General features: G+C 56.7%; 1 protein-coding gene across 1 annotated transcript in view; it reads left to right on the top strand.

Moving 5' to 3' along the window:
- LOC119096753 (tyrosine-protein phosphatase non-receptor type 11-like) overlaps positions 1-21,803 on the top strand; it is a 90,306-nt gene extending 68,503 nt beyond the window's left edge. The window contains 12 exon segments of the mRNA XM_037219669.1: positions 13,752-13,914; positions 14,320-14,496; positions 16,208-16,391; positions 16,394-16,447; positions 17,325-17,404; positions 17,406-17,483; positions 18,369-18,536; positions 19,117-19,233; positions 19,235-19,301; positions 20,038-20,189; positions 20,988-21,196; positions 21,454-21,803. Coding sequence (XP_037075564.1) covers positions 13,752-13,914; positions 14,320-14,496; positions 16,208-16,391; positions 16,394-16,447; positions 17,325-17,404; positions 17,406-17,483; positions 18,369-18,536; positions 19,117-19,233; positions 19,235-19,301; positions 20,038-20,189; positions 20,988-21,196; positions 21,454-21,583 — 1,579 coding nt within the window. The 3' untranslated portion in view covers positions 21,584-21,803.
- Positions 21,804-24,287: the final 2,484 nt, after the last annotated feature.

Genomic DNA, 24,287 nt, shown 5'->3' with positions numbered 1-24,287 from the left:
GTCTGTTGTATCCCAGCATTGACGTTGGTAAGATGCCGATACGCGCAAAACAAATTGAGGAGGCTGCCCATCGCTCGCGGGTTAAAGTCAAGTCGAATTGTGAAGGGGTCTGCATTAGAGAAGGGAGCGGTTGATCATCTCCGGGGTGAGGTAGCGGAGCTTTCTCGTGCCGTGTTTGAGATCCGCGCGGCTGGTCGGCTGGCGCTATCGCCGCTGGCGGCGTGACGTCATTCGGGGCCGGGCCTGTCAGGCAGCGGTCGGCTCAGCAGGGCGGGGGACCGCCACGTGACCCGGCCAAGGTCAGCTGGGCGGGCGGCCCACAGGAGCGTGCGCAGGGGGAGGGCGGTGGTGTGGCAGGGCCGGGCTGGCCGGCGCCCGGGTCGGGCCGGACTGGTTTGCGGGGCAGCCAAATGCGATGTTGGACATGTGGGTTTTCTGGCCACCGGCAAGTGGAGTGTACTCAGGCTCCATTGGGCCGCGGCCGGAGGCGACCGGCCCCCGCTGTCTGCTGGCGTTGTCGTGAGTTTGGGCACACTCAACATGAATGTCATCGGCCTTTAAACTGAGGAAGGTTACTACCCCGGGACCAGTGGTAACCGGACCTGAGGTCAGAGGTCTCCACAATTCGCAGGTCCGTTCGCTTCATGTACGACATGACGCCGGTGAGTCGCCACCTGTTGCAGTTAGGCAAAGAAGAACCCCGTATCATTTGAGATCGAAGGTGCGGAGGCAGATCGCTGACGCTGAGGCCCGTGGGCTGATCCAGCGTTCCGATTCTCCTTGTCGTCACCTATTTTGATGGTTAAGAAGTCAGATGGTTCTTTTCGTTTCGCGGTGGACTTTCGTGTGTTAAAGGGCAAGACGATGGACGAGGTCTGCTACCTACCATCTGTCAAGGAATGCCTGGATAGCTTGGCCGGGTCCAGGCTGTTTACCACGCTGGACCTGAACTCGGCTAACTGGCAGCTCCCAGTGGTCCCGGAAGACCAGAGAAAAACGCCATGTACAACAGAGGACGGGAAATGAAATTCCGAGTGATGCCATTTGGGGCTAAGGGGGCGCCTGGATGTTTTCCTCGCCTGATAGCAGAGGTGTTGCGGGGCCTGATGGGAAACGGAGTTACTGCATATCTCTGTGATATCATTGTCGGTGGAAAAACTGAAGAGGAGCACCTGCACCTGCTGCAAGCTGTGTTGGAGAGACCGAGGTGTGCTGGTTTGACTGTACAGAGCAAGAAAGTGGTGCCCTGCAGGCGGTGGATATGGTTCCTTGGGTACGTTCTGTCATCCCCAGGTCTCGAGCCAGATGCAGAAAAGGTTCAGGTTATCCAGAATTGGCCGCGACCACATACAACCAAACAGTTGAAACAGTTTCTTGGGCTTTGCAATTACTGCAGTGATTTCGTGCCACGTCTCCAGGTTGTGGCGGCTCCGCTGCATGAAATCTCTGGAAAGACCACGTTCCAGTGGGATGAACGGAAAGAAAGTGCTTTTCAAGAACTGAAACAGGCCCTCGGCACGTTCGCGCTCTTGCATTTACCGGACATGCAGCACGAATCTGAGGTCAGCACGGATGCATCGGATTTTGGTTTGGGCTGTGATCTGTCACAGAGGGACCAATCAGGGGTCGACAGGCCGGCAAGTTTTGCCTCGAAAACCTCTTCAGACAGTGAAAAGAATTGGCACATTCGAGATAAGGGGGTGTTTGCTTTTGTTTTTGCTTTGGAGAAATTCAGACCGTACCTGCTTCGAGCGCGCTTCAAGTGGTTCACTGACTGCTGTGGGCTTCAATGGTTACGCAACACCAAAGATCCGAGAGGGCGGTACGCACGCTGGGTTGAATAGGTTGAGGAGTTTAATTTTTCCATACCTTTCCGTCGCGCCGAGAAAAACCAACACGCTGGTGCTCTGTCTCGCGTGATGATCTCGGCAGCGCAGCCAGCGCCCCAGTCTTAGCCACGCGATCTGATCCACCTGGTCGAGGAGGGAATGCGAGATGCCTAGGGGCAGGACGAGGCGTCCAGCGCACTGCGCATGGAAGCACGTCTCGACAGAGTGCAGGGTCCACACAGCCGTCGGTGGCGACAGCGTGGTTTTGAACCGGTCATTGATAAGGGCAGCGATCTGTTAGTCGTCGTCAAAGCAGGTACGAAGTACACCCCGGTCCCGAAAGGTCTCATTTCTCGTGTTTGAGCCCCAAACGTGACGAGTTCGGACATTTTGGTGCTGGAAGGTCCTGTCAGCTGCTGAAACAGTCCGGATATATCTGGTGGAAAGAAGAGCAGGATGTCAGGAACTGCTGTTGGAGCTGTTTGGTGTGCGCACGTTCAATCATCACGCAGCGTCGTTTCACGGCGCCGTTGGAAATGCCCACAGCTCCTTGGCAGCACGTCGCTGTTGACCTGATGGGGCCGTTCGGACGGCAAACCACAGGGCGAGGTGATCGGTACGTTCTAGTCGCACTGGACCTTCTGACTAAAGGTGTGGAGTTGTCCGCCATTCCAGACAAATCGGCAGAAACCGTCGCCAGCTCGCTGATCGAGAGTGTCGTGTACCGTCACGGTCTCCCGGAATCCATACTGACAGATCGTGGTCTGGAATTTAACAACCATCATCTGGCGGTGTTGGCACAATAGATGGGCATAGACAAAACAGGGTTAGTGCATTCCATCCACAGTCGAATGGGTTGAATAGATTGAAAAGTTCAATTTTGCCATACATTTCCGTCGCGCCGAGAAAGGGGGACGGAAATGTATGGAAAGGAAAGGGCGAACTAGACAGTCGGTGCCCTGATTAGTCGCAATGTGCAGGAGTCGGGATGCGAGTGGGACAAGTGTCTGGGTGTTGTTAGATTTCAGTATATGTCGGCTCCGCACAACGCCACTGGTAGGTCCATTTTTTATCCAGTTTGGTCGCCAGCCACGCACTCCTGAGATAGTTCGAACGGAGGAAAGATTTTTAAGCCGTTTCGGCACAGAGCAGTCTTGGGCCAGAAACCTGGTGAAAACGTTGGTGAGAGCTCACGATGAGGTAGCCAGATGGGAGCAGAAGACAAAACAGGAAAGAGGTGATACTAGTAGAAAAACGGCAAATATGGTCCCTTATCGTCTGGGAGATCGGGTGTTTATGAAGATTCCACCAAAGCCAGGAACACCAGCCCGTTCAACCCCGTTGTTTCAAAAGTTCAACCCCGTGGCGATGGCCCCTTTGTAATGATCAGCTGCCGACAGGAGAACACATACCGCATCCAAAGAGAGGACAACTTTATGCATCGTTTCATACGTCATTTCGATCAGTTGAAACCTGCGGGAAGAAGGCGGCCGCATCTGACGACCCATGGTGACGGACCAGGGGACAGAGGCAGCTGAGAAGGTGGCAAATGCCGCGGACAGATGGCCAGCGTTGACGTGGAATCAAGGGATGTGGGACTCAGAAAATGACCCGGAGTCTGAAAATGACGAGTCTGAAAATACCGAGAGACATGTTGAAGAAACTGAGGTGATGGTTGATCGCTCCACTGAAGCGCGAGTAATCCCCCACCGCCGCCGCAGTGAGAGGCGAGGCCGTCCTCCTGAGCGATACGGCGAATGGACCGTGTAGTCTGTACGGTGTGGGAGGGGGAAGGGGGCGTGGATACCGATGGACTAGCAAGCTGGAGAGGGAATAGTATGGTGTATTGCGTTACTAGCGCGCGTGCCTCTGCGGCCGACCGCCGGAGGCGGCGGCCGACCTACCGCCGCGGTCAGCGGTCATCGGGACGTCTGTCGACTGATACCGGTGAGAGCGCGCGTATATCACAGTGCATTGTACAGGATGTGATCCCAAACCCAAATGCACTTTTAGCTGTTTGCATTTGAAGATGGTTATGATCCTTTTTGTTTGTCAAGAGTTTGTTATTCAATGCAGTGCACCATAGGCGGGTGGAGCTCTAGCTACGCCCTCTGATCTGCATGGTTTGGCGCGTGATGTCATATTGTAATTTTTGGATTTGGCTAATCTGCTGTCTCCAAGGATATGTAGATGCATTTCTGGTTGGATCATTTACTGGATATATGTCACAACATGCACCAAAACTGCAATACCTTCTGCACTTCGAAGTGAAGCACACAATTTTGTGCATAACAACCTATAAATTCAGGTTAAGGATTAACTGCATTTAAATGGAACAAAACTTTTGAAGTGTACTGAAATTTAGGAGGCAAACCTTGAGGATGATTAAAGTTGGCATTGGTGTAGGTATTCCAACTCCAATTGGTCTTTTAATATCAGGTGAAATGAATGATTTGTGGCCATGTAGACTGTTGAGGTTTCATTAAGGCCATGCGTATTGAAGCATTGTCATTTTTTGGAGCATTACATATTCTGTATTGTGGTTGATAATTTTAGAATGGTTCCAGTTACGTGAGTGCCGAAATACCTTCATATCATTGCCCACATTTACCTGTTCACACTATTTTATGCCGCAATGTGCCTGCCCCATTCTTTGTTATAGTCCGGCCTGAAATATGTATGAAGCAATCTTCCCTGAAATTAACGGCAGGCCATGCAGGTCACCAAGCATGTCTCTGCAGGCCTCCCATGTCTCCTGAATTCCACTGGTGTTCTTCATCCTGCCAAGCCTGTTCCGGAACTACCAGTGCACGTTCCTCATCTTTACTCCCAGTCTCTGCATCACCAGCTTGATCATCCGACGGTAATGTACCACCCCCTTCTTCCCCTCGTCTTCAAATACGTTTGATCCTGTTTCTCTGACGTGCACCTCTTCATTTCTCATTGTCCGTCACGCACGGCTGCCAAAATGGGGCGAACAAAGGTTCCCTTGAAAGTTCGGCGGAATTTACATGTTGCCTGCGTCACACCTTGATGCGCAAAAGCAATGCTTTCCGCCATGGCACTTGAGCCCATGGCATTGCACTGAAAGACTTGAGTGTCAGGTCAAGTCACCTTTGTCAAAGTCAAGTCACCAAGTCAAAGAGAAGAGTGTCAGGGCCATCACTTTTGTTGGTTGCAGCCGTGAACAGTTTGCAGCGCCCGTGGCTGGCTGTCTGCCAGCAACAGTGCCGATCATCTGTTCGGCGTGCGTTGCCTTAAGATTGCCGCGAATAGTGACTGCCGCGGTGGTGACGTCATTCAGCCCCTAGTAAAAAGCGTGAAAAGTGCATAAAAAATGTGTGTTATTTGCCGAACTTGTGTGTTTTTTGTTAATTTTCATCCACTTGTGCGCGTGTGTTTGCTGAGGTCGTCCGTCCAATCTGAGATGTTGTTACTTGGATCTCTTGGTTTGTGGGCCGGCTGCTGGCGGCGGTAGACTACTGACTTACGAACTGTGGCTAGCAGCAGCATCCACATTGCACTTGTACGTAACCGTTATGCGGCACTGCATAGGTCATTGAGACCTTTCGGCTTGTTCGTCTGTGTCTCGTGCAGGCGGTAGGAGCGGTGCCGTTGTATTCGGAGAAAAGGTGCCTGACGTGTTGTCCGATATGATGGTCAGATTGGGATAGATAGATCTGATCTGGTCGGGTCAATGTCTCTTTTCCGTGCTGGCGTGGCTTTTCGCCGACATTGGGGCTCTTTCTATGGAAATCAGGACGAAATCCGTCATGGTGACCTCCACGTGGTGGAAAAAGCTGTTGATAATTGCTGTTTACAGAACAAAACTGAAATCTTAAGATATTCATGGCTGGGACCCTGCATACATAACCAGCCAGTGATGTTGAGCTAGAATCGCTTTTGAACTAGGGTGGGAGTGAAAAATGTCATCGCAAAAAGACCGTCCGCGAGTGAAAAAAATCAATTTACATAAGATGGAACTTATGACGTAGTGACTGACGCTTCAGCAAACAAAGACATCTATTTCAAGTTGGCGTGGACATAATGTCATATACCTGACAAAAATGTTTTGTTTTTAACATGTTAGGCCATTAAAGTGAAACATAATACATTAAAGCATAGCAACTTCATGACAGTGTAATGAGTATAAAAAGTTTACTAACACCAATAATTTGGTGCTGGACTTCGCACTTCAATTCCACAGCATTTTTAACACAAAACAAAGCAAATAAATTCAACAACAAAAAAATAAAATCAGAACGTTTAACAAGCTTAAAGGGCTAAAAAAACAACCTTGGACTCCTGCACATCAGCCCATCACCAAGTGAGACACATTACACATACCTCTGGCTTCTGTTAAGATTGGGTCAGGAAAAGCAAACATTTTGTCACTGTTTCTTACAAACTACCAATGCTTATTTCCATCAAAGTAGCCCAGCTATGCGTAACCTAAAGAGGCCTTACTTGTTGTATCTGTTGACAGCAGCACTTATGATACAAACATGATAAAGCTCATTTTTTTCTGGCTGGTTTCAACTTGCCTTCCTATTCAGTTTATTTGTGTATGCCTGTTGACATCAGACAAAGTTGACCACACAATGAAGGCACATTAAATCACTTTGAACAAATTATTTTGATTGTCATGGTCAACCTCTGTTAAGGGTAATAATGAGTACGTTCCCCAAAACAATGACTCTCCTCCAAAAGTACCACACGTTTAGATGACCATGTCAGTATTGCTGCTTGCCTTTACCGAGCTGCAGCAAAGGCATCTATTTAGGCTTGTTTATTCATATTTAGCGACATATTTTGGTATGTTGGCTTCCAGGCTGGCCAGGCTAAATAGCCTGGTCTGACTATTTGCGTAATGCTGATATTTACCTCATATTATAATTGCTATGCAGCTTAGAGTATCCCAGTGTTAAAAATATAGTGTATATATGCAGTACAGTCATTTGCCAGTATGCAAACCATGACAACTATGGAAAACATCCGGTTCAAGCAGCCATGGAGGACCAACCAATTCAAGAAATTTGAGACAAATCATCAAGAATATGGAACAAAATAAGCCCATTGCATGCCTTGTGACATAATTTGTCTTATGACAAATATCGATGGATTAAAACAGAAAATGGCTAACTCTGGCCACAAATCGTGTGTTGAAAGCAGGTAAGGTAAGCAATTACTTGGTCCACAGGGGACTTACTGGCTTTTTCAGGGCACACTTCTTCCTGGTCCCCAAAAACAAAAGTCAGTACCACATTTTGCACAGTTTGCTGATAGTCATCCCACTCACCCCCAAATATAAATATCAATCACGTCCAACAACCTAGGAGATTGAAAATGCGAAACAAGTAAGATATGTGTGTGATGAACATTTTCGGAGGGCAGAATTTCGGCATCAAACACTTCTGTATTAGTGCGTCAGGTCTGTCCCAAGACTCTATATGGCAGCATGAGGATAGCGCTGTCAGGTAGCCTGGTAAGTTAGACACTTGAAAGGCTTGTGTTTATCATTATCGAGCACCGCCATGAGCCAAAAAATGGCTGACCGGGGGCTTAGCAGGGCAAAAGTGGCGGTAAAAATAAGTTCCGTGCTTCAAATTGTCTTCTTCATTCCCTGTGAATTGTTCACTCTTGGGTGCATATCAGGTATGTTTGGGCGGCTGGCGAACTAATCCAATTTATGTGTAAATTACGTGCAAGTTTGTAAGTAAATTACGTGCAAATTACTGATTTGTCTCAAAATTTGTTAAAATAAGTGCTCAAGTGGTAATATTCATCTTGCAAATGTTATTTAGAAGACATTTCTTGAATTAAACGACTCCTGCATTTTGGGAGTGATGCAATTTAATGGTCAGGTTTCTTCGGGTAAAAGAAATGCGTGGAGCAAAACTCTCTACCAGGCCTTGCTCATGTTTGCGCCAGGCTCTGCTTTCGTGATGTGGTGGTGAGGCAAAAAACTGGGGGTGCGTGAAAACCTTGCATTCGGCACACTGCTGCCGATTGTGATGCATTTTGTAAACAAACCAAACTTGGTGCGTGCAAGCGGCTGGAATCGCTGGGGGGTCTTGGGCTTGAAGGTACCCTGGCGCCCTTGCTCTGTGCATGCATAGACAAGATTCAGATGTAGGTGAGGCAGGACATAGTCATAGGTGTCCAGGTTCTGTGGAGCCTCGTTTATGCTTTATGGTTTCAAGTGAGCTCGGTTTTGGATGACATCTGAAAATCTCAGAAAGGGAAATATGGGTTCGGCATGCGCGATTAGACAATGTCAGGCAGGAGTACAAATTCACATAAAATATGGGGAAGAGGAGTGAAAAATTCATTCTCATAGGGTGCTGCTTTACACCCCAAGTCGGCAATTCTAGGACACTGCATGAACATGCATCTAAATCTTCGTTTTAAGAAGAGGTGTATTGAGAGAATACCGATCATTCAGAATCTGTCGAATTTAAGTAAGAGTTCTGTCTTCGAAGAAAGGGCATCATATTGGCAACGTGCCAATTATTCAGTGTTCTCCAATTGAAACGCGCTGTTTTGTCAGACACTTGGTGCCTGATGAATGAATGGTGGCATTAGGCAGCTACTTGCGCATTTTTCGCCTGAACTCAAGTTATCAGTGGCATGGACGAATATAAAGAGGGCTGTAATCATCCAGCAGAAACACGGGACAAACGGTTTCAGGGCATCACTTATCATATACTCTTGTCAAAGATAGTCAGCAGGATTCCGCCAGTCTCTTTCAGCGGAAGAATCTGATGCGACGTTTAACACCGTGCCGGTGTTTGGTTGCTACCTGGAAAGGAAAAATATCCAGGATTATATATATATATATATATATATATATATATATATACACGTCACGGTGTGTCCTATGCACATGCGTTTCAACTGTGATGTTGCTGGTTTATGAAACATGCCCATTTTAACATCAAATTTCGACCTCCCCTTAAAGTTTTTTTTTACATCCGCACACCCTACCAAAAAATGATTTTGGAACACTGCGGGGCGGCAACATCCCGGCTGTGGGTGCCGGTTGCCGGTGCTACCGCATGGTCATCTTTGGCCATGCCATCTTTCGCTTGCGATATCTTGTGCTACCTTTGTCATGGAATTCCCCGGCCTACGTTAATGGCATGCCCTGAAACCTGCAGGTAAATCGATGGCTTGAATTGTCATCACGGGCGCCGTAGCGATAGTCTTTTCTGTGGCTGGCGTGCCGCACAATATGTTCCCTTGCACATATCAGCAAAATGTCGTCATCTCGCGCATGCCTGGCGCTCCTTGCTGCCTTGCCTGCCTGCTACGTAAATCTCAGTTCATTGATAAGACAGTAGTAATAGCCTTATTCCTCGGATAACAGCCAGGGGAATGGAGATATAGATGCGCTGATATGTCGGCAACATATCTTTATCGAAACGAAAGGCAGAAGTGAAGCTGTGACGGCCCTGAAAAGTGAATTGTGACGGCCCTGAAAAGTGAATTGTGACGGCCCTGAAAAGTGAATTTACATCCACGACTTATGAAAATATCAGCTCCTGGGCTTTGGACTTACCACTTTGAGATCACAGACACACACTGCACGTGAGTTGCATGTTAAAAATTGTGCTGAAATCATATGGTATGCATTCCTTCCATGGCGTTTTTCCTGCAGCGGTCACGCGATTTATGTACATCCACGTCTGCCGTTTGCGCAGTGCGAACGGTATTACCAACTCGCTTCCCCAATGGACCCGAAACTTCCCGTTTAAGCTAACTTATCTGAATGGCGACGGCAAACTTCTCTCGCCGACTGGTGTCATGGGGTGGTGCTGCGGATGCCTTTACGGCGGGCCGGCTTGACGACGACGGCGCCCGCTCCCCGGCTACCTGTCCCGTATCTGCGGTCTGGGCTGGCCTTCACCTGTGGCTCGGAGCTGGAGAGACGGTGGCTGCGGCCGCGGCTATCAGTATGGGGCCCAGGCTGCAGGATATTTGTTCTCATGACACTTCTTAAGCCTACTTCCCAGAGTTCTGCGATGGATGTCGCGTACTGCTGTAGACGACACGGGGCAGGGAGGGACGGGGGAGGACGAACCGGGCACTCGTGGCGTCATTTGGTTTGAGCTGTGTGACGTTCAGTCGGAGCGGTTTTCCCAGAAAGAAAACGTAAACTTGGTGCGGGGCGGCGCCGTGCCTGCCGAGGGGGGGGGGGGGGGCAGCGTACCCGCCGAGGGGAGACGGCGTACCCGCCGAGGGGAGGCGGCGTACCCGCCGAGGGGAGGCGGTGTGCCCGCCGAGGGGAGGCAGCGTGCCCGCCGAGGGGAAGGCAGCGTATCCGCCGAGGGGAGGCGGCGTACCCGCCGAGGGGAGGCGGTGTGCCCGCCGAGAGGAGGCAGCGTGCCCGCCGAGGGGATGCAGCGTGCCCGCCGAGGGGGAGGCAGCGTACCTGCCGAGGGGAGGCGGCGTACCCGCCGAGCGGGAGGCGGTGCACCCGCCGAGCGGAGGGCAGCGTACCTGACGAGGGGAGGCAGCGTGATCGCCGTGGTGGAGGCAGCGTGGTCGCCGGGGCTGGAGGTGGTGTACCCGCCGGGGGGAGGCGGCGCACCCGCCAAGGGGAGGCATCGTTCGGTAATGGGACGCCCCACTGTCTTCATCATCCATTGGGCTCGGCGAAGTGACGATTGGGCTGGTCACCATGCGTGCATTGTGACGTGGTACCCCGAGGCGCCGACACTCGCTGATCCCCTGCTCTGTGTTATTGAACTGTAAAGAGGAGGAGCCCGGGGCCAAGCTGGCCCCAGCAATATGCGTTCTTGTGTTGCCAGTAACTGGTCTTTCGATTACCAAAAGGTACTGGTTAAACGATGCTATCAAACAATCGTTAATATATATTAGGACAGAACTCGACGTTTCATGGCAGCCCTCAGGGTCACGGGTGGCCCTCCCGTTGTTCGTGATATATACCAATGGTTTATTGATCACGTTCGTTTAGCGAGTAAGCCCTGGTGTGCTTAAGGTCAGTTGTTTGCGGCGTACTAACTTAGAATGCTGAAAAACCAGTGGCTGAAAGTTGAAAGTGCTTCTTGCGCACATAAATGGGACTCAACGAAGCGGTGACGTGTTGCTGGAATAGGATGTGGGAGCTGTTACATGTCAGCTGTTGAGTACATTTACCAGGAACATTATGCACATAGATAAGACATTAGTTAGAGCCTTATTCGTGGTAGAAAAACCAGGAAAATTGAGATGTAGATGCATTAATATTTCCGGCGACATGCTTTTTGGAAACGAATAGGCAGAAGTGAAATTATTATTCAAGTAACGTAAAAATTATTGATTCAATTTCCTTCTGCAATTCGTTTTATAAGACAAGTTTCTGAAATATCAGCGCATCCTAATTCCATTCTCCTGTTCTTTGTACGAGGAATAAGACTAGTACTGCTGCTTTGTCTATGTGTTGTTACATGTATTTTAACACTTTCAGGAAGCTGTGTGGTGAATAGAACGAGTGTGGTGTGTCGGATGAATAGGAGCAGTAGGTTGAGCTGGGTGGAGGGAGCTGTGTTCATTGTACTTGAGATTGCAAGAATCCGTGGCGGAAGGCAGGGACAGGTATTAAGTAACGTTTTTGTGACTACGGGTAGGCGAGAGTGGGAGTCTTGAGCTCTGTGGCGTGTATCTCGTGCGTGGGGGGAGGGCGGCCTACGCAGGCTCGTTTTCCGCGCTGGCCCGGGCAGGGCCGTTTCTCTCACCGCTGTGTGAGGTAGTGGGCGACGGAGCTGGCTTCGGCTGCGGTTCGGGGCTGTGTGCGGCGGGGTGGTCGTGCCGTGCCGCCGCCCAGCCGGTGAGCCAGTGGCTGCGGGCCGGTCGGCCGCGGCGCGCCGTCCGCTTCGTGCGACGACACCGCCGCCGGTCCGGCCGGTTTTTAGAGGCGGCCAACCGGCTCTGGGCCTGCGCACGTGCTGGCCCGTTTACGGACTGGTCGGCGCCAGCTGACGGCATGTCGATCACCGGCATCATCGTCGCCAGATGACATCAGCGCATCGCGGCGCGCCCGGCGTCGGCGGCGGTCAGCGCCAGCTTTCGCTGCGCTGTTTTCCTGCGGCCGCCCCGGCCGCCGCCTACGGCTTCCGGCGGAGAAGCGACGGCCACCGCCGGAGCGGCCCGGCCGGTCCGCAGATGCGGCAGCAGCTGGGGCCGGAGCCGGACTTGGAGCCGGGCGCGCACCGCGTCGGCGCGTGGTCCGGAGCCCCGGCGCCAGACGCCGCTTCAGTAACAGACTGGCGCGGCTCTGCGGTCGGCCGGCACCGGGAACGGCCGCGCCGGCGCCCGGCCAGCCGCGCCGCGCCGCCGCCGCCGGCCGCCGGCTCCTGAGCCGACGGCCGGCGGCCGGTTCGCGGCGCAGGTGCTGGCGGCGGCGCGGAGGGGCGGGGCGGCGTTGCGCCGTCTGCCGCCCAGCAACAGCAGGGCTGCGCCCCGCCGCGCGATCACGACCTTCGCCCCCCCCCCCCCTCCCCCGGCGGGCAGGGGCGGCGCCAGGAGGTCGGTTAGCCAGGGGTGGAAGATGGCACCCCACCCCGCTCGCGGGCCGGTGAAACACGACGGCCTGGCGCGGCTGCCGGCGGCGCTTGCTGGCGGGTGGCCACTGAAGCTGCCCTTTGGTGACCCTCGTGCACTTGAGCTGCTCTGGAGCGGCAAAAGTCGAGTGAGAAAGTATCCACGACATTCGGTTATTGCACAGCGCCCGGGTCGGCCCCTAATGTGGCCGAATGACCTACGCCCGGAAGAAATTAGCAAACAAAGGATGTGGCGCAGCTTCACAGCAAAATAATCCAGCAGGAAGCCCGAATCTGCACGACCAGCTGCTGGCACGCAGTGGCGCGCGGTTTCAGTCTCAGGCCTGTCGTAATCAGGGAGGGCATGTTTTTTTATGGGTTGGGCGGGTGACGCAAGATTCGCTGCTGCTCTGTTGATGTAATCTCCGGTGTTGATAGTACAGACACTATTGGATAGCGCAGGTGGATAGCTCCCTGAGGTGTGTAGCTGGCTTAGGCCTCACAGGGAAGCGTCCTCTCAAATTAGGTGTATGCCTATGGCTCTCTGCCAGCCCTGGGACGACGCATGGGGCTTGCTTATGTAGACTGATGTCTGCTGGTTTGAATATTGTTTTTGCGTTGAAGGCTCGAGACAATATTTCAGGGTATTCTTAGATAACCAAATACCACCCAGACCAGCTGTCCGCGATTCTCATTTATCTTGGTATTCATTAGGTAGTTGTACGGTTACGCTGTGGTCACATGAGCGATCGTTGTTATTGCATTGGGACTTTGCAGGACATGTATGAGCTCCACACCACGCTTGCACCACTAAGAGTGGCATGCCTTTTAACGTTGAGCACACCATGTTCTCGGAGGAGTTGGGCTTTGTTGATGCGGCGGTGGCAGTATTGGGGCCAGCCGTTCCTTCGGGACCCGCTAAGCCGTCCCAAAAGGTCACGCTGTCAATTTAATGGCACCTTGACGGCGCCGAAGTAGGTAATAAAGACAGTGCCGACTGTTCGCCGTCGGGGTTTCGGTGCGGGCTCGGCAGCCGGCGGGGCCGGCGGGCAGCATTCCTTGCGGGCTCAGATGTGTGGGCACGACAGTAGGGCGCCGACGTCGTCGTCGTGGTTCGTCGCCCGGCGCCTCCGCTCCCCGCCATTGGGGTCAGTTACCGGCGGGACTGACAGCAGCTCGCCTCCTCCCCGCCACCGCGCTGGACGGCGGCCCGCGCCCTCTCCAGTCCGCTGCCCGCGTCGGTCTGCAGGCCGCCAGACGGCGGCGCGGGCGGCCAGCGCCGGTCTCGTGCCGGGAGGCTGCGTGTCTGCCGGCGTGCCGTGCGCCGCTCCCTCTGGCGGCACTGCCGTGTAACGTCGCCTTCTCCGCCGGCCGCCAGGTGGTTCCATGGCCACCTACCGGGACGCGAGGCCGAGAAGTTGATGCTGGAGAAGGGCAAGAACGGCAGCTTCCTGGTGCGGGAGTCGCTGAGCAAGCCTGGCGACTACGTCCTGTCCGTGAGAACTGATGATCGGATCACGCACGTCATGATACGCTGTCAGGTGAGAGACAAGACCCAGGTGGGGTAGGGCTTTAACGGTGCTGCCTCGCTTTTGAACGCAACGCAGGTAAACACGGTATTGGAGCTGGTTGAGTTTTGCGAGGAGACCGACTCGAGCGTGCTCTGACGCGTCCGCGTATCAACCCATCCATCGTATTCTGGCGCAGCCCCCCGTGTCCGGAGACACGCAGGAAACCTCACAAAATGTGGAGCGTTGCGCTGCCAAAAGTGGATAGCCTGTCTTCTGTGTGGTTGTCTTCAGACGGAGCGTAATGACGAGCCTTCGATGACAATCGCTGGTGCGTGGTGCAGCGCCGACTGCGGAGTCTGTCGGGCGGCGCGTGGTGCCAGTGAGGCTGCAGCCGCCCGCCAGCGGCGTGCGCTGACGCGTGTGACGCCCCCCTAGGACGGCAAGTACGACGTGGGCGGCGGCACGCGCTTCGACAGCCTGGCCGAACTGGTGGACAACTACAAGCGGAACCCGATGGTGGAGACGACCGGCACCGTGGTACACCTGAAGATGCCCTTCAACGCCACGCGCATCAACGCCAGCGGCATCGACAACCGCGTCAGGGAGCTACAGGTCAAGGTCATCTCCCGTCAGCGCTGTCGCCTGACATCGGCCAGGGCTGGCGGGGCGCATTCGTTACATCGTGACGCCCACTGGCATTCATGGCATCGCGCCCCGCATTCGTCTCCTGTCACGGTGCTCTGACGTGTTCGTCTCACGGCGCTGGCGGGGTCCCGCATTCTTCCACGGCCGCTGGCGACGGCTCGCATCAGTCTCCCGTCGCCGGGGCACGTCGCGTTCATCTGTCGTCCTCGATCCGTGTCTCGGCCGTCCCCCGTCGAGGGGCGTGACGGGTCGCGCCGGACGCCGCCCGGTGACTCGGCCACCGTTGTGTGACGAGCCGCGCCGGACGCCGCCCGGTGACCCTCGGCCACCGCTGTGTGACGACCCACACCGGAACGCCGCCCGTTGACCCTCGGTCACCGCTGTGTGACGAGCCGCACCGGACGCCGCCCGTTGACCCTCGGCCACCGCTGTGTGACGAGCCGCACCGGACGCCGCCCGTTGACCCTCGGCCACCGCTGTGTGACGAGCCGCACCGGACGCTGGTCGGTGACCCCCGGCCACCGCTGTGTGACGAGCCGCACGGACGCCGCCCCGTAACTCCTCGGCCACCGCTGTGTGACGAGCCGCACGGACGCCGCCCGGTGACCCTCGGCCACCGCTGTGTGACGAGCCGCACCGGACGCTGGTCGGTGACCCTCGGCCACCGCCGTGTGACGAGCCGCACCAGACGCTGACCGGTGACCCTCGGCCACCGCTGTGTGACGAGCCGCACGGACGCCGCCCTTTGACCCTCGGCCACCGCTGTGTGACGAGCCGCACCGGACGCTGGTCGGTGACCCCCGGCCACGGCTGTGTGACGAGCCGCACGGACGCCGCCCGGTAACTCTCGGCACCGCTGTGTGACGAGCCGCACGGACGCCGCCCGGTGACCCTCGGCCACCGCTGTGTGACGAGCCGCACCGGACGCTGGTCGGTGACCCTCGGCCACCGCCGTGTAACGAGCCGCACCAGACGCTAATCGGTGACCCTCGGCCACCGCTGTGTGACGAGCCGCACGGACGCCGCCCGGTGACCCTCGGCCACCGCTGTGTGACGAGCCACACCGGACGCTGGTCGGTGACCCTCGGCCACCGCTGTGTGACGAGCCGCACCGGACGCTGGTCGGTGACCCCCGGCCACCGCTGTGTGACGAGCCGCACCAGACGCCGCCCGGTGACCCTCGGCCACCGCTCTGTGACGAGCCGCACCGGACGCCGCCCGTTGACCCTCGGCCACCGCTGTGTGACGAGCCGCACCGGACGCTGGTCGGTGACCCTCGGCCACCGCGTGTGACGAGCCGCACCGGACGCCGCCCGGTGACCCTCGGCCACCGCTGTGTGACGAGCCGCGCCGGACGCCGCCCGGTGACCTTCGGCCACCGCTCTGTGACGAGCCGCACCGGACGCCGCCCGTTGACCCTCGGCCCACCGCTGTGTGACGAGCCGCACCGGACGCTGGTCGGTGACCCTCGGCCACCGCTTGTGACGAGCCGCACCGGACGCCGCCCGGTGACCCTCGGCACCGCTGTGTGACGAGCCGCGCCGGACGCCGCCCGGTGACCCTTGGCCACCGCTGTGTGACGAGCCGCCCCGGACGCCGCCCGGTGACCCTTGGCCACCGCTGTGTGACGAGCCGCACCGGACGCCGCCCGGTGACTCTCGGCCGCCGCTGTCCGCAGAAGGAGCACGGACCGACCAACGGCAACAACGCCGGCTTCTGGGAGGAGTTCGAGTCGCTGCAGCAGCAGGAGTGCAAGCACCTGTACTCGCGCAAGGAGGGCCAGCGGCCGGAGAGCCGCAACAAGAACCGATATAAGAACATCTTGCCGTTTGACCACACGCGCGTCATCCTGCGGGACCGGGACGGGCTGGGCCGGGCGCTGATTACATCAACGCCAACTACATCACGGTGGAGTGGAGTGATCAGCCGCAGGACGGCGGGCTGTGGAGCTGTGGCTGCGGAACGGTCGGCGTTGTCCCGATTAACCGGCGTGATTGTCTCTCGTGTGGTGCCTGTCGTGGTCATCTCGGCCGGATGTCTTCTGAGCGGATCGTCGGTGGCTGATCCGGAAACGCCGCGGGATCTCATCATTTCGAGCGTGGGCGGCGCGCTGTCACGAGCGCCGCCGACCCACGCTCGTTTGCGTGCTGAGGTTTTCAGGTTGTCCGCCGCCCTCCACACATGTTTGTTTCTTTCAGGTTCAGTGTTCCCGGCAGTGTCTTGACTTGTAAACCTCTGGCCGCATCAGCCTCGCACGTCATGCCATGTTCCAGAGGCATTATCTGACCTAGGCCGCATATCCCTTCTGCTTGCCGGGCTCGGTTGGATGACTGGAGTATCGCGTAGTCGCGTTGCGGTTGTTGTCATGTCACAAACTACAGACCTTTGCCTTTCAACACTGGGCAGAGATCTAGTTTCCTGACCGCACACCTTAGGTGGTGCTCGTGCGTGTGATGGTTATGTGCCGGCCTTCGTGCTGCAAAATGCCGACTGGATCAGCGCCGCGATCTGCTAGCTGTCGAGGCCGGCCTGCGGGCTCGGTTGCTAGGAGTGCGCTCGCCAGCGCCTGTTTTAATTCAGATGCATTTTATCGCGCTTAATCCGCCCGTGGCCACCCGTGGCGGGCCGTCTCCCGCCGCTGGGGACGGAGCTCATTCGGACCCTGCTTGTGCCGGGGCTGTTTGTTCTTGTGCGGGTGGTGCGCCTCGGGCCGGCCGTGGCCGCTGGTGGGCACGGCCGGGTCGACCCCTTTGGCCGCCGACCACTCACCCGGGCGCTCATGGTGTCGCCGCCAGCCGGAGGAGGACAACGCTGGCGGGCGAGGGCCCCCACCAAGACGTACATCGCCACCCAGGGCTGTCTGCCCACCACCGTGGGCGGACCTCTGGTGGATGATCTGGCAGGAGAACTCGCGCGTCATCGTCATGACCACCAATGAGATCGAGCGCAGCAGGGTGAGTGGCGAGAGAGAGAGAGAGAGAGGAGAGAGAGAGAGAGAGGAGAGAGAGAGAGAGAGAGAGAGAGAGAGAGAGGAGAGGAGAGAGAGAGAGAGAGAGGGGGGGGGTGGGGGCGCCTCCGGTGTAGACGCTGGGCCGGATCTCCGGCGCTGCCTGCGGTATTCGCGCTAGCGGGAGTCGGCAATGTAGAATACTCCCGCTTGTCACTTCTCGTCCTCTCATTTCATTGAGTACGTGCGCCAACCAGTGTAAAGAGCGCTGGAGACAGGTCTCAAGATTCCCGTTAACAATTACTTTGAGACGGTTCTTGGAAGGTGTATTAACAGCTCAAATGAGCGGCACCATCATAGCTTTTACGTGTCGTAAGCTCTGCACAATTGTACCACGAACGCGGCTCAAGTTGCGCCAAAACTCCGTATCGATCCGTTGCAACTAGTAACGACCTGTCAGAATGCAGGGTATGTCAGAGCTGGAAGCCATTTCGAGATATTATGACCGCAAAGTAAGTTGTCCGTTTGGACCACGCCCTGCCGCTGATCGGCCTAGCACCCCGCCTGATCTGTCCTGGCTTGGGTAGTATGACGGCATCGGCTGCCGCCGTAGTACCGGACCCTGATCCGGTGCCGGGCGTGTCTGGCGGTGGCGCTTGGTCTGACGGCGTCGGCTGCTGCTGTAGTGCCGGACCCTGATCCGGTGCCGGGCGTGTCTGGCGGGGACACCTGGTCTGACGGCGTCGGTTGCTGCCGTAGTGCTGGACGCTGTTCCGGCGCCGAATGTGTTTGAGGGTGACGCCTGGTGTGACGGTTTCGGCTGCTGTCGTAGTGCTGGACGCTGTTCCGGCGCCTGGTGTGTCTGAGGGTGACGCCTGGTGTCTGGCCGCAGGGCAAGTGCGCGCGGTACTGGCCCGAGGAGGACGAGGAGAAGACGTACGGCAGCGTGACGGTGACCAACCTGTCCGAGTCCACCAACGTCGACTACACACTGCGCGCCTTCTCCGTCAAAAAGAAGGGGGCCAACGAGGAGCGAAAAATCTATCATTACCACTTCACCGTGAGTATGGCGGGGTGTCTTCTGGAGAGCTGGACGCGAACGCGGCACTCATAGCGAGATCACAGAACGCCTCCGTCGTACGCGCATGGACCGCACTTTCGTGTCTACGGGGGTTAATGACGCATTGAGTATGCTGTTATGAAGGGATTTTTTAGTCCATATGATGGCGGCATACACGTTTTTACATGAGCCTCACCCGTCCCGTGGCGTCTTTACGTCATCCGTAGCCCTCTTGTTGGACGGTCGCCGCGGGGAGACGGCGTGCTGCGTGACGAGGGCCGTCACACTGCAGTGCAGGGCCAGCCGGAGAGGCGTCAGTCTGGTCACATTGTCCAGTGCGTGGGGCCGGCTGTTGGCCGGAGCGAGCGTTGGACTGCGCCCGCTTGTGCGGCGTCCATCAGCTGTCACCCCTGTAGGCTCTGTGGGCTGACTGGCGAGCGGGACCGCTCTGGCCGCCGCGCCCCGGCCGCCGCCCGCACTGGCGATACGAAACGCTACTCTTCGTCTCCTGCGGTGGACACGGCCCTCTTAGCGGAGGCGGTGCCGACGGCCGCTCCTCTGACGCGTTCGCTGGCGGCAGGCGTGGCCCGACCACGGCGTGCCGTCCGACCCGGGCTGCGTGCTCAACTTCCTGCACGACGTGAACTCGCAGCAGGAGGGCATCGCCGGCGCCGGCCCCATCGTCGTGCACTGCTCGGGCCGGCATCGGTCGCACCGGCACCTTCATCGTGATCGACATGATCCTCAGCCAGATCGACCGGCAAGGTGGCGCGCTGCTGCGGCGCCGGCCGCGCGGCAGCGGCGGCGCTGCGAGCGGAGCCCCGGACCGGCCGACTCGAGGGTTTTGTGGGGCGGATGTGACGTACGAGGCGGCGTCGGCGTGCGTGGAATACAGCCGGGAGATGGCAGCGTTGCAGGCAGTAGTCAGTTATTCGAGATTGGCAGAACTGCGTTCTTGCGAGTGGGCGGGCAGCGGTACGTTTTGCCAGTGTCAGTCGTGTTACAAGTCATGCACATCTCGAGGGGAATGTTCCGCATTTGAAGATGCTGAAGCAAGCGGCAGATATGATGAAGTAAGCTCATTTAAAACTCGCGATTTCCGTCTAAGTGGAAAAGACTGCTCTGGACAGCACAGTATTTATCCAGTAATTGTGCTCCTTACCACGGCATTGTTTGATTGCGTCATAGAACGCTTGTATGACGTTAGAGGTGCTGCCAACCTGAGCGTGCAAAATTGCCGCCCTAGCATCTGCATGCTAGGGTAGGGTGGCCCATCTGCAACTTATTGTGTTAGGTGGCACAAAACGTGACTTGTGTTTGGATTTTGCGCGGCCTGCACGGCATAGATCGAGAGCCAATTGAAGTCAGTTATGTATGGGTACCGTGCGCACGAACGCCAGACATGAACGACCGGACGATTATAGCCATCTTGACCTTGAACGCCGCATGTCCAATGGGGTGGCAGTATTTGAGCGACGTTTGTGTGGCGTGATGTCGGCAGGCCTGGACACGGAGATCGACATCCAGAGGACCATCCAGCAGGTGCGCTCCCAGCGCTCGGGAATGGTGCAGACCGAGGCCCAGTACAAGTTCGTCTACCTGGCCGTGCAGCATTATATTGAGACGCTGCAGCTGAAGCTTCAGGCGGAACAGGTGAGCCGGACGGGACGGGACGGGACGGGACGGGACGGGACGGGACTGGGACTGGGACTGGGACTGGGACTGGGTCTGGGACTGGGACTGGGCCTGGGACTGGGACTGGGACTGGGACTGGGACTGGGACTGGGACTGGGACTGGGACTGGGACTGGGACTGGGACTGGGACTGGGGACTGGGACTGGGACTGGGACTGGACTGGGACCGGGATGGGGACGAGGACGTGACCGGTACTGCGACCGGAACCTGGACCGGGGCCGGAACAGAGACGCTGGGCGCCCGCTCTTCACGTGTCTTCTGACCCGATTGCCACTATGGCACCATGTGTTTGCCTCAGCTTGGTCACCGTGACACAGTCGTAATAGGTGGGCCTGTGTACGTCGGTCACGGTGGCGTGGCTCCCCTTTGATTTTTTTTCTCTGCGGATGTGGTGACAAATTATTTGGTCGCGGCCGACATATTGTGTCGTCAGCTGCTCAACCCGCGGCTGCTGGCGTTCTGTGCGGTCGTGCTCCAGAGCCACACTCATAAATAGTGGTGACATGGCATACTGCCGAGCATGTGGGAATACGTTACCCATATTGCCATGGGAGTGTAGTGCATGTGGGAAGTTCGTTACCCCGTGTGTTGGGACGGAGGATGACCTGACTGACTGGCCCACCTCTGTGCAGCTGGTGTAGCCTGCCCCGGGCCGCCTGTAGCCAGCTGGCTTGGTCTGACCCCTGCCCGACATGCAACTTGACCCTGGTTGCCTGTCCGGCTGACCGAACTTGACCTGACCCCTCCCTCCCCCAGGTGAGCCAGAAGATGGGCCGCGAGTACACCAACATCCGGTACTCGACGGAGTCGGCAGGCGCGCCGACTGACTCGAAGGAGGCCAAGGCGTTGTCGCGCTCCACCATGTCGCTGCCGACCAGTCCGTCACCTGTGCCGAGCGTGCCGCTCTCGGCGGCGCCCGAGCGGCATATGGCCAGCCGTGCCGTCTCCGAAAACCAGCTGACCAGGTACGGACCGGCCGCCGCTGTGGCGGCGCACGACCGACCACTACATAATCCCGGCCCAGAGTCTGCACGGTCCGCTGTTGTGATGGGTCAGGCGTCATGCGTGTGGAAGGATCTGTGTTAGGGACTGTGTTCGGAGCCGGGCGAGTCGCTGACGCGCGCTAAGTGTTCTCTTCGTGTTCGGCCGTTGTGTGGGCGTGCCGTATCGTCGCGGGCCCGCGGCCGGGCTGGGCGCTAACGGCGTGCGGCACCGCCCGTAGGTCGCCGGAGCTGACCGACTTCCCGCGCCAGATCTACGCCAACGTGCCGCTGGCGGGCAAGGAGCGCGCCGCGGCGGCGGCCGCCGCCGGGCCGCCGCCGTTCGCCGCGCCCCGGCCGCCCAAGTCCTGATGGCCGGCCGCCCGTCCGGCTCTCTGTGATATCTGCTGACGCTCTCGGCCCCGGCCACCGGCTCCTCCTCTCCTGTCCTCCCGCGCCGCGGCGGCGGCCTCATGTCTTTCTAACGGAGCGGCGCGCGGCGGTTTTGTTAGTTCAGTCGGCGTCTGTCGAGTATTGTCGTTATTCTGTGATATAGTGTCCCGGCAGAGGGTGGCCGTTCGGCCGGCCCCGTTTGATTTGTTTGGGCGGCGGTGGCCCGTCTCGGCGGGGTTCGTCAGCCGCTCCTGTGACGTCCGACGGGCGCTCCGTTGGCGTCTCGGCCGCCCTGCCGATATCTGCTTGCAGGGCGGTGTGTTCGGTTTTTAAAGGAATTTCACCTTGCCTGTGGTAGGACAATCCGGCTCTGCGTTCGATAAGCCAAAGGAGGTGAAATGTGTTTGTTGCGCCGTCGCCCGTCTTGCGAGGTAGCCGTGCGCGGCCGTGTCTTCCGGCTGCCCGGGCGGCGCAGAAGACTGCACAACTGCGCTCCCGCGCGCGCGCGCGTGTGCCTGGTCCAGCGGCAGCCGCAGCCCGGTCCCCTCCCCATCCCCGTTCCCGTCCCCATTCCCTCCCGCCCCCCCCCCCCCCCCCTCCCATCCCCCTTCTTCCCCCGCCGTCCCTGGCCCAGTTAGACAAGGAATAGCGATTATTGTGTTTATTTTACAGAACTCGTGAAGGCGTGACACGATTACTGGACTATTGTAATTGTCTAGCGCTGTGAGATGTGTAAAGGAAGACTGATTTCTTTTTACTCAGTCATATATTCGCAGCTGATGGTCCGCTAAAATATATTTGGAACGACGTGCTAACGCGAACTTTGTGTGCGTGCTAAGTGAACAATCATGATTGATTTGCAACAAATCAATTCGTACTCTTGCTCCATGCATCAGTACCGTTTGACACTGCCTGAATGTGGTAATACACCTCCTGTCGTGCACATGCGAGGACAGGGTCGGCTGTTGCTGCGTATTTGGCACCTAGCTGCCACCTCCTTACCCCACGTGGGCAGTTGCTGGTGGCGGCGCGCAGGACAGCTCGCGATGGTCTTGGACTGTTCGGTAAGAGCGTCACACCCCGTCCGCCCAGCTTTGGGCTGTCGTCTGACGCGGTGCCGCCGGCAGCTGTTGATGCAAGCGTGTCTGGTCACGCGGCAGCTGGCCCGAGCCGCTGGGGTCGGCGTAGCGCTGGTGCCGCCGCCAGCACGAACGCACGTCGCCCGGGCGCCGGCACCGTCTGTTCGGTACTGCTGATTTGGTCATTTGCCGCCAGAGGCGCTGCCTGCCGTCTGCGCCCGGTGGAAACCCATGCTGCTGTGGGTCAACCAGATGCCGGAATGCGATGCATCGTAGTTCAGTGAAGTGAAGTTGTGTGTTTACGAAAAATTCAACGTGTGATCCGAGACGGTTCACACAGAACGGGAGCAAGCGGACACGCTTTGGTATGCCACGCCCGATCATACAAAAAAATAAAATTCACTTAAGAGCGTGAAGCGGTACGTCTCGATGCGTCACAAGTAACTAACCTAAAAATATTCATAATGGCACTCCGTTCATGTTTTATGGTCATACAGGAATGTTCCATCTCTGTCCTTGGGACTACTGGACATAGGAGAGTGCGCGCGTAGCTCCAAGCCTGTATGCCACGGCGACTGCCGCGATTCTCGGGAGTTAGCAGCGACAGCTCAAGGATGAATTCGGCCCAACTCCCCGACGTCGGTTCGGGACAGTCAGTGCACCAGCTGCAGCAGTCACCGTGAAAAGAACAGTCGGCATAGAAACGACGGGTGACGAGGTGGAGCACTGCGGCCATGGGCGAACTCGGGCGTCCTGGGTATGACGAATCCCAGCAGTATGCTGCAGCACCATGTAAATATCGAGTGCTAAGAGTGCTGATGGATAATGGATGCATATCCATGCGGTCAGCACACGAGCTGTACGACGCCTGTTGAGTTACCAATGCAGACATGTATGGAAGAGGTTTGCCCTGATCCAGTAGCACCGTAGGAAAATGATGTGGCACAGCCGTGATTGTAGCATGTGCTGTAGTGGGGGGGTCGAAATGTAAGGCCGTGTTAAGGCGGTGCTGCCGACAGTTCGTAGCTACCTCTGTGGCCGCTTGTGCTGCTATCAACGAAGGGTCTGCCGTTACGTAACGCCGGACTTGCGGCCAGCTAATAAGAGTAGGCGCCACCTCACGTCTGATCTACGTGGAAACGGCAACCAACTGCAAAGCCTGTGTCACATACGCAGGATTAGCTTGTACATATGATGTATTGTTTGCTCAGTTTGCTCATCATAATATCCTCTGTTAGCTGTGCACCCAGCTTCGATTACCGGAGGATGTGCTATGGCGATGCGCGAGAAACTCAGTGTTAAACAGCTCGTGCTCATGAAAAAAATCAGAAACGTTTTCAGGCTGGCTGGTAGGAGAACTGTCGCAGTCGGATTGAGGCCTTAGAATATTTAGCTCACATTCTACCTATCTATCATAACGAATTGTTTTTTCGAACGTGCACTTGTGAACAAGAGCTATCTGCGACAGCTGGTGACATCTGCGAACGCGATCATATCACTGACATGTCTCATCCGCGAAATTTTAGCGTAATTTTCATCGCTGACGCTCGCGACATGTTAAACGAACGCGCGGCCTTACAATATTTGACAGGCCCATTGATCCC

This window comes from Pollicipes pollicipes, unplaced genomic scaffold, assembly GCF_011947565.3.
Source record: "Pollicipes pollicipes isolate AB1234 unplaced genomic scaffold, Ppol_2.1 Scaffold_4295;HRSCAF=5057_pilon_pilon_pilon, whole genome shotgun sequence".
Lineage (NCBI taxonomy): Eukaryota > Metazoa > Arthropoda > Thecostraca > Pollicipedomorpha > Pollicipedidae > Pollicipes > Pollicipes pollicipes.
This window is presented reverse-complemented; position numbering and strand designations above follow the sequence as displayed.